The following is a 12,085-nucleotide window of genomic DNA, read 5'->3' on the forward strand; positions in this document are numbered from 1 at the left end:
ATGTGGGGTCTTAGTTTCCCCACCAGAGATCGAACCCATGTCTCCTGCATTGGAAAGCAGATTCTTCTTTTTTTAACTTTTTGTTTTGAATCGGGGTTAACAATGTTGTGATAGTTTCAGGTGAACAATGAAGGAACTTGGCCATACATACACATGTATCCATTCTCCCTCAAACTCCTCTCTCATGCAGGCTGACACATAATATTGATCAGAGTTCCACAGTAGGTCCTTGTGGTTATCCATTTTAAATATAGTAGTGTGCACATGTCCATCCCAAACTCCCTAACTATTCCTTCACCCCCGGCAACCATAAGTTCTTTTTCTTTTATTTATTTATTTATTTTTTTTTTTTCATAAGTTCTTTTTCTAAGTCTGTGAATCTCTTTCTGTTTTTTAAGTTCATGTGTATCATTTTTTTTTTATTATTACACATATAAGGGATGTCATATAGTATTTCTCCTCGTCTGACTTAGGAAGGCAGATTCTTAACCACTGGACCACCAGGAATTTAAGTTCCTGTTTGGCCTTAAAATTGTACTCATGGATGAGGCCAGTCGGTTACAGATGAGACTGAGAGATGGAGGTGTAGAGCAAGGATGGTGGGGGAGCCCCAACCTTTCCAACCCCAAGTATTGCATCTCGCCAGGGAGGTAAGGAAAGAGATGCTCACAACACACACGTTCAGCCTTTGCAAGTTTTTTTTTTATTGTCTATTCGGCAGTGACGGAAGGATGCCTGATCCAGGAGAGAGCTCTGCCTCCCTCCCTCCTTGCCCCTCAATGCCCAGAACTCAGGCTGGGCGAGCCCAGTCACGGGGCCTGGCACTCTAGCCCGTACGTGTGTCCACGTTTCTTTCAGCCACGGGCATCTATGTCACAAGTTCCTCATCTGCCCTTCTCTTTCCTGCTCTGCCATCACACCATGGGCTCCTGAGAAAGCCTGCCCATGGGCAGGGGGAGTAGGGAGGGGGTGTGTGTGTGTCCCAGTGGGGCCCACCCACCCACCGGCAGGGAGGCGCCTTCTCACTCAGGCCCCAGCGTGCAGCCCACGGCGGTGCTGATGCTCGGACCTGGCTCGCCTCGGCAACCTGGTCTTGAAGAGGGACTTGCCTGAGGCTTCAATGTAAGTGACGCTCATCTCCTTGGGGCTGATCTCTACGTAGGCGAAGCCACCCAGTGAGTTCTCGGCCCCATAGTGGAAGCGCAGGTAGCCATTGGGGACTTTGCGCGTGTGTTTCTTCGAGGGGTCCATGAAGTTCCCGGCCCCGCTCAACACGAAGCCCAAGCCGTTCTCATCCTGAAGGTACTGTGGACAGAGGACACAGGGTCAGTGGAGCCCCCAGCCCCTCAGTTAGGTGGACTGTGGACTTGGTGCCCACCTGTCTTGGGTGCAGGGTCAGGTCTGTGCTTCACCACAGAGTCACCTTGAGCAAGGAACATAACCCCGGCCCCCCACCCCTTGCCACCCCCGCCAAGCCTCCAGTTTCTTCACCTCTGGGAGCATATTGATCTGGGTAAGCAACTGGCAACAGGGACCCCTGGGAAGGCTTTTAGGGAACTTCGGGCTGTTTTCTGGTTAGCAAGCATAGAGTTAGAGGGAGAGTGATAATTGAGAGGCCCCCAAACAGGAGGGGAAATCCCAGGTGGCTCAGTGGTAAAGAAGCCACCTGCCAACGCAGGAGATACAGGAGATGGGGTTCGATCCCTGGGTGGAGAAGGTCCCCTGGAGGAGGGCATGGCAACCCACTCCAGTATTCTTGCCTGGAGAATCCCATGGACAGAGGAGCCTCGCGGGCTATAGTCCATGGAGTTGCAAAGAGTCGGATATGACTGAGCACACACACACAAACAGGAGGACCCCGATGCCACCCATTGTGTCACACTGGCCGGGCTGGGGACATCCTCCCCTTACCAGGATCCCAGGCCACCCTCGGGACCCTCACCTGCAGGTTGTGGTCGTGGCCACACAGGTAGGCGGTGACCTTGTGCGCGGTCAGCAGTGGCAGCAGCTGCTTCACCAGGCAGTGGGTGGGCCCGTGCTCGGCGATAGACCACACAGGGTAGTGGCCGGCTACCAGCACGTAGTCCTCCTTGGCCGCTGCCAGCTGCTTCTTGAGCCAGGCCAGCTGTGTGCGGGCCATCGCTAAGTTGCGGGGCCTCTCGGGCTGCTGGCTGGCAAAGTCGTCAGAGTTGCCGCACAGCGTCACGGTGTCCAGCATGAAAATGGCCACGGACACGTTGGACCGGGGGATCTTGAAGCGCAGGCGGTAGTAAGGGCTGGGAAACTTCCTGCGGATGGTATGGAGGAGGCGGTAGGTGCCCACCTCGGGTGGAGATGCCCCGGGCTCAGCTCTGGCCAGTCGGCCTCTTTGCCCACCTGAGGGAGGAGGCTGGTGCGGGGTGGGAAGGAGAGACAGGAGGGGGCAGGCTCACCAGCGCTTGGAGACCCTGGAGTAGGCGATCTGGGCTGAGACGTTCCCCAGATGGTCATGGTTGCCAGCCAGCACGTACCAGGGCACAGTGCGGAGTGGGGAGGCAGAGAACACATCCTCGAAGGTCTCCTGCAGCAGACAGAGAGAAGGGCAGCACCCACCCCAGGTTCAAGCAGCCACTGGCTGCTCCCACCAACTCGGGGGCCAGGAACAAGGGAGAAGCTGTGCCTGCTCGGTGTGTACAACCATCAGAGTCGCTCTGCCCTCTCTGGTAAAAGGTCTAGAGGCTTCTCCATGCATTGCCCTCTCCCCACCCCCACCACTCCAGAGGCACACACCTGAAACCTCTTGTCGTTGACATCCTGCACACCGCTGAAGTAGAAATTGTCTCCCAGGGACAGAATGAAGTCTGCGCCCAGGATCTGCACTGTCCTGGCAATCTCTTTGGCATTGGCCATTTCCCGGGCTGTGTAGAACGGGGCATTGGGGACCCCTCCCCAGTCACCCACGGCGACAAAGCGCAACATGGGGGCAGGGGTGGCGGCGGCGGCAGCGGTCTGGGGGAGCACCAGCGAGGCTTGCAGGATGAGCAGCACTGTCCACATGTCCATCTGGGAGGGGAGAGACAGGCGTCTGGGGCTTGAGCAGCAGGCCACCCTGAGACCCACCATTCACCCTGTTCTGGGAGGGGAAGAGACGGGTGCCCTGCAGGGCTGGCTTGGTGCCCGAGTTCCCAGGGCTTCAGGGCAAGAGCTGGCTGGGAGGGTCAGTGGGCCGGCAAGCAGGATCCAGCCAGCAGGGTAGGGAGGGCTGGGTGTGCAGGGGCCCAGCACTCACCCTGGGGGAGGCACAAGCCAGTTGCCTGGGGGCTCAGAGAGGCAGGTGAGCTCCACTGTCGAGCGGCTGGGCACCGAGCCTTTATTTCCTGGGGGGCGGAAATGGCTCATTAGAGAGGATGAGGCAGTTTCTCCAGGAGCCCTCCCCTCGGTTCCAGGAGCCCTCCCCTTGGGTCATGTGAGCCTGGGAGTTAGTTCCCCAGCGCTGGCCACGGGATTCGAGGTGGGGTCTGGCACTCCAGGACAACCTCGCCTGCCCGCACAGCCCCCGCGTTTGCCCAGGGGAGCGCGTTTGTGTCATGGGCCCTCGAGTGCGCGCTAAACTCTATCGGTGCACCCCTCCCAGCCAGTCACCCACCCTGTGTCCACGTCCTCAGTGGACGTGTTTGTCTGCCCATGTCTGGGCGTGTCTGCACTGTTATCTGCGTGTAGCCAAGCGTGCCTGCCTTGGTCACATGCCTGCTGTGTGCTTGTCCCATGTCCCCATGGCAGTGGACACTGAGCCACCGGCAAGACCCTGTGTGGCGTGCCAGGGGTGCGCGCCTGAGTCCTCAAGTGGAACTAAGTGTGGGGAACGAGGACCGGTGTATCCCTGCCTTGTGTCCCAGTCCAGCTGTGTGTGTGTGTTGTGTCTCTCGGCTGAGTTGTGGGTCTGGTGTGTGAGGTGTGTGTGAAACATCCGATGTGAGCCCCAATCCCAGGGTCACCCCCCCTTCCCCTAAACAGCAGGGGCCTCCGTTTCCAGGAAGTCCTGCCTGCACCTTCCCCTCTGCCTCACGCCACCCTCATTCCTGCAGGAGGAACCCAGGCAGGAGGGAGCTGGTGACCACAGGCTTTTGACCCTCACACCCTCAGCCGCTGCTCTTGAGGCCTCTCTGACCAGCCCCTCCCCTCCCTGCCTCCCTTCTCCCCGGCCCCATGGACCCGTAGGCACTCACGATGGCTCTCTACAGCCCCTTGCGATGGTGGATGGGGGCCCCATCCCCAGGCTTGAGACACAGGCAGCCCAGATAAACAGGAAGTGGGTCACGAGGTTAGGCGGAGACCACTTCCCCGGGTGGAGGCCTCCAGTCTACACCCGCCGGGCAGTCTCACCTGCAGTCGGCGGGGCCCGGGGACAAGGCCAGGCGCGGCTGAGAGAGCCGAGCTGCGGGAATGCCGGGCGCTCGCCGTCGGGGCTGCCCGGGCTTAAAGGACGCGGCGGTCGGGGGCGGCCCAGGTGATCCCCGGCGGCCGGAAGCGCTGGAGCCTGGACCTCCTGGCCCTGCCGGCCGCACCCGGGGATCCTGCTGGGTCACCCCGCGTCACCACGCCTCCGGGGTGCAGGCAGCGCTTCTGTAACTGGGGGTGACGCACCTCACCCCGGAGGACGGCCGAGACCCGGCCGACTGCACTGCAGCTTGGCTGGGGAGAGTGACTCGGGGTCCCGGTTTCCATTCCCCGCCCGCACGCAGAATCTCCACCCTTGGGACCTATACACTTGGGGTGCCCAGGGTCCCCCTATCGCAGCGCTGGGTGGGGCGTCAGTCATGGACTGCCGCCACCCTCGAGGGAGGAAGTCTGTCGTCCTCAACCTCAGTTTCCTGGTCTTTAAATTATGCGTGAAGGCAGAAAGTTCTGTCTTCCTTAGATGTGCAAATAATTTATGTTGAAACACTCTCCAGGAGCTAGGACACAACCCTTCCCGCCTTCTTGTGAAGCTGGTGGTGGTTGTTCTGTCACTAAGTCCCACTCTGCAACCTTAGGGACTACAGCCCTCCAGGCTTCTCTGTCCAAGGAATTTTTAAGGCAAGAAGACTGGAGTGGGTAGTCATTCCCTTCTCCAGAGGATCTTCTTGACGGAGGGGTGGAACCGGAGTCTCTTTCCTCACCTGCATTGGCAAGTGGATTCTTAACCAACTGCACCACCTGGGAAACCCACTGTACAGAAAACCTGCCTAGAACTCTGCAAAAATGGCGCAGTCATGAAAAAGCAAACTCTGAGGGACGGTGGGCTTCCCTGGTGGCTCAGATGGTAAAGAATCTGCCTGCAATGCAGAAAACCTGGGTTGGATCCTGGGTCAGGAAGATCCCCTGCAGAAGAGAATGGCTACCCACTCCAGTATTTTTGCCTGGAGAATTCCTTGGATGGAGGAGCCTGGCAGATTGCAGTCTGTGGGGTCCCTAAGAGTTGGACATGACTGAGTGACTAACATGTACCACAGACTGGAGGAGACCCAAGAAATGGGAGGACAAACTGAACATGGGGATCTTGGGCCAGAAAAGGGGCACTTATGGAAAATCTGGTGACATTCAGAGTTTTGCGAAGAGTAACACAACTAAGAAACAATCCTGGAGTGGTTACAGGTGTGACATGTACAGGATGCTAGTCACTGAAGCAACAGTGTAGCAACTCTTTGCACTGTTTTTTAATGTTTAATTTTTTTTGCAATTTTCCTGTAAATCTAAAGTTATACCAAAATAAAAAAATTGACTTTGAAAATAGGCATGATCCAAGAAACTTAAACATTGATTCAACGTGCATTGAACACCGGCTATATGCCCAGTACCCGACAGACACAGCAGGGAACAAGACAGATCAGGAAAAACCTGCTCTGCTGGGCCCCAAGTGCTGGTGAAATTTATATTCTAGCTGTTAATTACTTTCCATTCTTTGGGTGTGGGGTGGGGCATTCTCTTTCCATTTTATACTTTCTGTGCTGTGTGCTGTGCTCAGTCACTCAGTCATGTCCAACTCTTTGGGACCCCAGGGACTGTAGCCTGCCAGGCTCCTCTGTCCATGGGATTTCCCAGGCAAGAATACTGGAATGGGTTACCGTTTCTTATTCCAGGGGATCTTCCCACCCCAGGGATCGAACCCAGTCTCCTGCATCTCCTGCACTAGCAGCCGGATTCTTTACCACTGCGCCACCTATGGGGGAAACCCGTACTTTCTGTACTGTTTGGATTTTTGCTTGAAAAGTGCTTAGTTATTTTGCCGGCAGAATAAATGCAGACGTCCTCCTAACATCTGCAGTCTGAATGTAAACACAGGAAACAAAGACCTCACTCCAGATTCAGGGAAGTGGTTGTTTTTCTGGGGAGACAGGGAAGGGAATGGAATTGGGGCTCAGGGGTAAGGAGGGGTGTCCAGAAAAGGGGCTTCAAATTTATCTCTACTGTTTCCTTTCACGAAAAAGGAAAACTAAATGATCGGAAGCAATTAGAATCCATTGTTAAATTTGCTTCTTCATGTAGCAGGTCTGGGTTGTTGGAAGAATTATCTTCTATGCTTTCTGTATTTTTTGAGATCACACAAAACTATAATATTTGTTATCCTATCGTATTACGTGGTCTTTGTAGAAACGTCAGAAAATACTGAAAAGCACAAGGGAAGTGATTACACTCGTCTGCCTAGAGGGTCACCATTCAGTGTTTGTTTTTTTTTTTAATTTTTCTCTGCCTACATTTTTCTTCTGAAGAATGGGATGCAATTGATAGCATTTTTTTGAGGGGCTTTGCTGTGTGACATGTGGGGATCTTAGTTCCTGGACCAGGGATTGAACCCTTGCCCCCTGCAGTGGAAGCTTGGAGCCCTTCCTTGGACCACCAGGGAAGTCCTATTGATACCACTTTTTGACCTTGTCAAAGGTTAACATTTTCTGTATCTTTTTATTTTTTTTTTTAAGGTTTTTAAAATAACATTTATTTCTGAAGAGTTAACATGTACCTAAACATTTTTCTGTACCTTTTAAATAAAAAAAGTACAAAAGCGCATGCATATGAAAATAAATCAGGCTTTGTGTGGAGTGTGTAATGAAACTTGCGACACCTCAGTTAGGCCTTTCAGGTCACCTCTGGGGTTCTGAGCAAACTCCTCTCTATTCACTCCAGGGAACCCAGTTCTGGTTCTGATTGTCTGTGGAGGTGGATCAGGGTTTGGCCCTGAGCCTCCTTCCCCCTCCACTCCTGCCTTGCTTCCCAATAGCAACGTCAATCCCATGGCTGAGTTCCTCCCTGCCCTCCCCTGCCTGCTCTGCCACAGCTCTGACCACTCTTCTGGCTTTCTCACCCTCCCTTCCTGGAAAAGGAGCCTTCGCTCTGACCTCAGGGCCTTGGCACTTGCTGTTCCATTTTGGTAGAAGATCCTTCCTTCTCCAGCTACCCCTGTGGCTGCCTCTCTACTGTATTGAATTTCCTTTAACTCATCTAAAAAGCACCCCTCCCACCCCCATCCCGAATCCCTCTTATCCTGCGGTAGTTTTATCCGTAGCCCTTATCACTGCCTGTTGAACCACACTCTGCTTATCTTGTTTTCAGTCTGTCTCCCCAGATGAATGAGGTCTGTCTGAGGCGATAAGAACTGTCTTGGTCAGTCATGTTTGCTGCTGTTTCTCTGGCATCTAGAATCTGGGGCCCACATGGCAACTGCTCAGGAATTATCTGTGGAAAGGTGGAAGAAGGGGACACCCTTGCACAACATGCTTTTACCTCCAGTCTGAATGTGCAGCCGGCCCGAACCTTCCCCGTTTCATCCTACTAACCACTCCACTGACCACCAGGGCTTCCCTGGTGGCTCAGATGGTAAAGACTCTCCCTGCAATGTGGAAGACTTGAGTTTGATCCTTGGGTTGGGAAGATCCCCTGGAGGAGGGCATGGCAACCCCCTCCAGTATCCTTGCCTGGAGAATCTCCGTGGACAGGGGAACCTGGCAGGCTACAGTTCATGGGGTGGCAAAGAGTAGGACATGACTGAGCGACACAGCACAGAACAGCACAGCACAACCACCCCTTTACAGCTTGCTTCATCTAAACATTCTTTTTGGCCCAGCTGCACGGCATGTGGGATCTTAGTTTCCTGACCAAGGATCAAACTTGCACTCCCAGCGTTGGAAGCACATGGAGTCTTAACCAACTGGACCACCAGGGAATTCCCAAATGTTGTTGCTGTTTTTCATAATACAGGACTCTTGGAAATACGTCACCGTCTGCATCTCCTTCCTGTCTGGGCCACAGGGCACAAGTCACACTAAAGACAGTGTATTGGAGAAGACTCTTACAAGTCCTGTGGATTTGATCCATAGTCCTGGATCAAACCAGTCAATCCTAAAGGAAATCAACCCTGAATTATCATTGGAAGGACTGATGCTGAACTTGAAACTCTAATCCTCTGGCCACCTGATGTGAAGAGCTGACTCACTGGAAAGACCCTGATGCTGGGAAAGATGGAGGGCAGGAGGAGAAGGGGATGACAGGATGAGTTTGTTGGGTGGCGTCACCAACTCAATGGACATGAATCTGAGCAAATTCTGGGAGATAGTAAAGGCCAGGGAAGCCTGGCATGCTGCAGTCAGTGGGGTTGCAAAGAGTCAGACATGACTTAGTGACCAAACAGCAACAACAAATTCCTACCTCAGGGCCTTTGCACTTGCTGTGGGCCTTCCTCTGGCCCACTCTCTGCCCACCTTCTTGTCCTTGAGTACCTGACTTCAATGCCATACCACTTCCTCAAGCCTCCTGGACATCTGGACTCAACACACACCCTCATCACCTATTCCCAGGTCTCTAGTCTGTCAAGTATCCCCCCACCCTCAGTCCAGGAATTCCCTTGAAAGCAGATCTGGGTGGACAAGAAATCTACACTTGATGGGGGAGAAGGGAGAATGGGGTTAACATCACTTCTGACAAGCACGAGTCAGTGAAGGGAGGTGTGCGCCAGACTGGCATGTGTGGTGAGGAGAGCCTGAAGTGGGAGATGTCAGGAGGCGGGGATCAGGGGCTAAAAGGATCACAGGGACAAGGGCCTGGAGTCATGGAGTGTGGACTTGATTTGGAAGGCGATAGGTTTGGAGGATAGGGTCCAAGCTATGTTTTTATAAGATCAATCTGGGAAAAAGCAAGTCACAGACAGATCTGTATCATCCGTTTCTCTTTATCTGTTTATATCTATCTGTATCCATTTAACTACTGCTATCTATCTATTTAATAGTTTTATCTGTGAATGCGTGCATGCTCAGTCACTCAGTTGTGTTTGACTCTTTTGCGATCCCATGGACTGTAGTCTGCCAGGTTCCTCTGTCCATGGGATTCTCAGACAGGAATACTGGATTGGGTTGCCATTTCCTTCTCCTGGGGATCTTCCTAGACCAGAGATGTCTGCTGCATGGCAGGCAGATTCTTCACCACTGAGCCACCAGGGAAGCCCATCTATCTACCTATCTATTATTTATCATGTTATACCTTTTATAAGGGCTTCCCTGGTGGCTCAGTGGGTAAAGAATCTGCCTGCAGTGCGGGAAAGCTGTGTTCGATCCCTGGCTTGGGAAAATCACCTGGAGAAGGAGATGGCAGCCCACTCCAGTATTCTTGCCTCGAGAATTCCATGTACAGAGGAGCCTGGTGGCCTACAGTCCATGGGGTCACAAAGAGTTGGACACGACTGAGTGACTAACACTTTCACTTTCACACCTTTTATATATATACATATGTATATATACTTTTTTCTTTATTTATTTCGCTGTGCCAGGTCTTAGTTGTAGCACGTGGGTCAGTTCCCTGACCAGAGATAGAACCCAGGCCCCCTGTATTGGGAGTGTGGACTCTTAGCCACTGGACCACCAGGGAAGTCCCTGTTACACTGTATCTTGATAGAAAACTACAAGTGCTTGGTTGCTGCTCACCAAGAAGAAATAATTCTGGTGCCCACAGGAACCAGTTTAAGAGCGAAATCTTCTGGAGATGGGTGTCTTGGGGAATTATTCATTTCTACCTTATTAATGTTTTTATTGAATTCATCTTTAAAAATGATAAGCTAATAAAGATTTTGTCATCAGGAAAACAGCATTTACCTAGATGACCATTCTAATGAAAACACAGACAACTGTTGACGGAGGGTGAGTCTACAGTGAGGGGGACCCTCACCCCCAACCTCAGGCAGCTGGTATGTTGGCGTCAGCTCTCCAGGATAGCTGTCTGAAGGTGGTTGAGCCGTCTGCCTGAGTTCAGATTCCAGCTCCCCCGTTGTTAGTTAGCAGTGTGATGGTGGGCTGGGGGCTTTACCTCTCTGTGCCTGGCTTTTTCATCTGTACCACAGGCGATGTTCGATGCTGAGTGTCATGTGCATCACAAGTCCTGCCACATGGAACATGCAGAAGAGGAACTTGTACATAGCCAGCTCTTGCTATAAGCTAGCTACCACTGTTTGTTATTATCATCATCACTATTATGTGTATTATTGACTACGGCAGCGGCTTCCAGGTGGCCCTAGTGGTAAAGAACCCGCTTGCCAAAGCAGGAGACATGAGACCCGGGTTCAATCCTTGGGTTGGGAAAATCCCCTGGTGGAGGGCACGGCAACCCACTCCAGTATTCTTGCCTGGAGAATCCTATGGACAGAGGAGCCTGGCAGGCTCTAGTCAGACACAACTGAAGAGTTGCAAAGTTGGACACAACTGAAGCGACTAAACACACAGGGCAGTGGCAATTTGTATAAACCTAACATGTTTAAGAGGCAGCACTGAGAGGCTAGGGGACCAATTCATACCCATTTGCCTGAGGCTTTTCTGATTTAACATAGGAAGTCCTACATCCCAGGAACTCCCTCAGTCTTGGGTAAACCAGACAGTTGGTCACCCTAAGGAAGATCTTGGATCCCAGTGGTGAGATGGGGGAATCTCTGACAACCCCTAACTTTTGGGAACTCAGTGCCAAGGAAGAAACTTAGGGAGAGGAACATTCTGGGGGAACTGGACAAACCTAAGTGTGGATACATTGAGGGTGAGTGTCTTTTTGCTTGTCTGGGTAGGAGAACACAGGTTTTCCTGTGGGGAACGCAGGACAGAGGTCCCAGCATCGTATTCTGAAATATTTCAAACACACAGCAACGTTGAAAGAATTGTCCAGCAAACACCCACACACTTGCTCCTAGAAACTGCAATTAACATTTGAATTTATTTGCTTTAATATCTGGGAGCTTCCCAGGTGGCACTGGTGGTAAAGAACCTGGCTGCCAATGCAGGAGATGTAAGAGACATGGGTTTGATCCCTGGGTCGGGAAGTACCCCACGGAGAAGGAAATGGCAACCCACTCTAGTGTTCTTGCCTGGGAAATTCCACGGACAGAGGAACCTGGTGGGCTATAGTCCATGGGGTCGCAAAGAGTCAGACATGACTGAAACTACTTAGCACACTTTAATATCTATCTCACCATCCATTCACTCATCCATCTTACATTTTACCTGTTTTAATATGTTGCAGACTTCTGCACACTTCCCTGCCATGGTTTCTGTGCTTATACCATTAACTCAAGCTCGATATTGGCTTACAGTTCTTCTCTTTGATGTGAAATTTGCATACAATGGTATGTACAAGTCTTAAGTGTACACTGGGTGAGTTCTGATAAACCTCAGCTACAACCACAGGGGAAATAACTTACTCATCTCCTGTGAGATTCAAAACAAAAAATAAAAGTAAATGGAGGCAGCTCAGGTTCTGCTGCTTGCAAGGCTCTGTGACCTGGAGAGAGTATTTTAACCTTTCTGGGCCCCAGTTTTTCATCTTCAAAATGGGAATAGTAAGGGTACCTGTCTGAGATTTGACTGTGGTTGTTGTGGGTATTGAATGGGTGAATCTGTATAGAGATATTGTGGAGTGCCTGGCATGTAAGAAGTGCCTTGAAAAACACTTATGGTATTACCCAGTTGGAACAGTGAAAGCAATTACAGTTGGTGGAAAAAGAAATAAAGAGGTAAGCATATTGCAGGAAAATTTCAAAGATGACCAACAGAGGAACCTAAGCATTGAATTTACCCTGGTGTGGAAGGCAGGTGGAAGGAAAGGG

General features: G+C 51.9%; 1 protein-coding gene and 1 pseudogene across 2 annotated transcripts; both read right to left on the bottom strand.

Annotated features, from left to right (window-relative positions):
- Positions 1-684: 684 nt before the first annotated feature.
- Positions 685-4,741, bottom strand: ACP5 (acid phosphatase 5, tartrate resistant). Of its 2 annotated transcripts, none has more exons than XM_081498531.1 (6): positions 4,363-4,741; positions 3,269-3,356; positions 2,770-3,042; positions 2,433-2,560; positions 1,943-2,288; positions 685-1,305 (listed from the first exon to the last, which is right to left on the bottom strand). In XM_081498531.1, the coding sequence occupies exons 3-6, from the start codon at positions 3,040-3,042 to the stop codon at positions 1,027-1,029; spliced, it is 1,026 nt and encodes a 341-aa protein (XP_081354657.1). In that variant the 5' UTR covers positions 3,269-3,356; positions 4,363-4,741; the 3' UTR covers positions 685-1,026. The 2 variants fall into 2 exon arrangements, with proteins under 2 accessions (XP_081354657.1, XP_081354656.1); XM_081498530.1 differs by lacking the exon at positions 4,363-4,741 and adding an exon at positions 4,206-4,264.
- The window catches only part of LOC145510855 (uncharacterized), a 28,845-nt pseudogene continuing 20,024 nt past the window's right edge, over positions 3,265-12,085 (bottom strand).

The sequence above is a fragment of the Giraffa tippelskirchi genome, chromosome 6 (assembly GCF_054371585.1).
Source record: "Giraffa tippelskirchi isolate mGirTip1 chromosome 6, T2T-mGirTip1v1.2.pri, whole genome shotgun sequence".
Classification (NCBI taxonomy): Eukaryota; Metazoa; Chordata; class Mammalia; order Artiodactyla; family Giraffidae; genus Giraffa; species Giraffa tippelskirchi.

What these genes read in the sequence shown, in the direction of transcription:
- ACP5 (XM_081498531.1), bottom strand. Translation starts at nt 3,042, where the DNA reads ATGGACATGTGGACAGTGCTGCTCATCCTGCAAGCCTCGCTGGTGCTC. An exon ending in TCAACGACAAGAGGTTTCAG is followed by an intron (nt 2,561 to 2,769) that starts GTGTGTGCCTCT and finishes TGTCTGCTGCAG; the next exon opens with GAGACCTTCGAGGATGTGTT. An exon ending in TCCAGGGTCTCCAAGCGCTG is followed by an intron (nt 2,289 to 2,432) that starts GTGAGCCTGCCC and finishes TACCATCCGCAG; the next exon opens with GAAGTTTCCCAGCCCTTACT.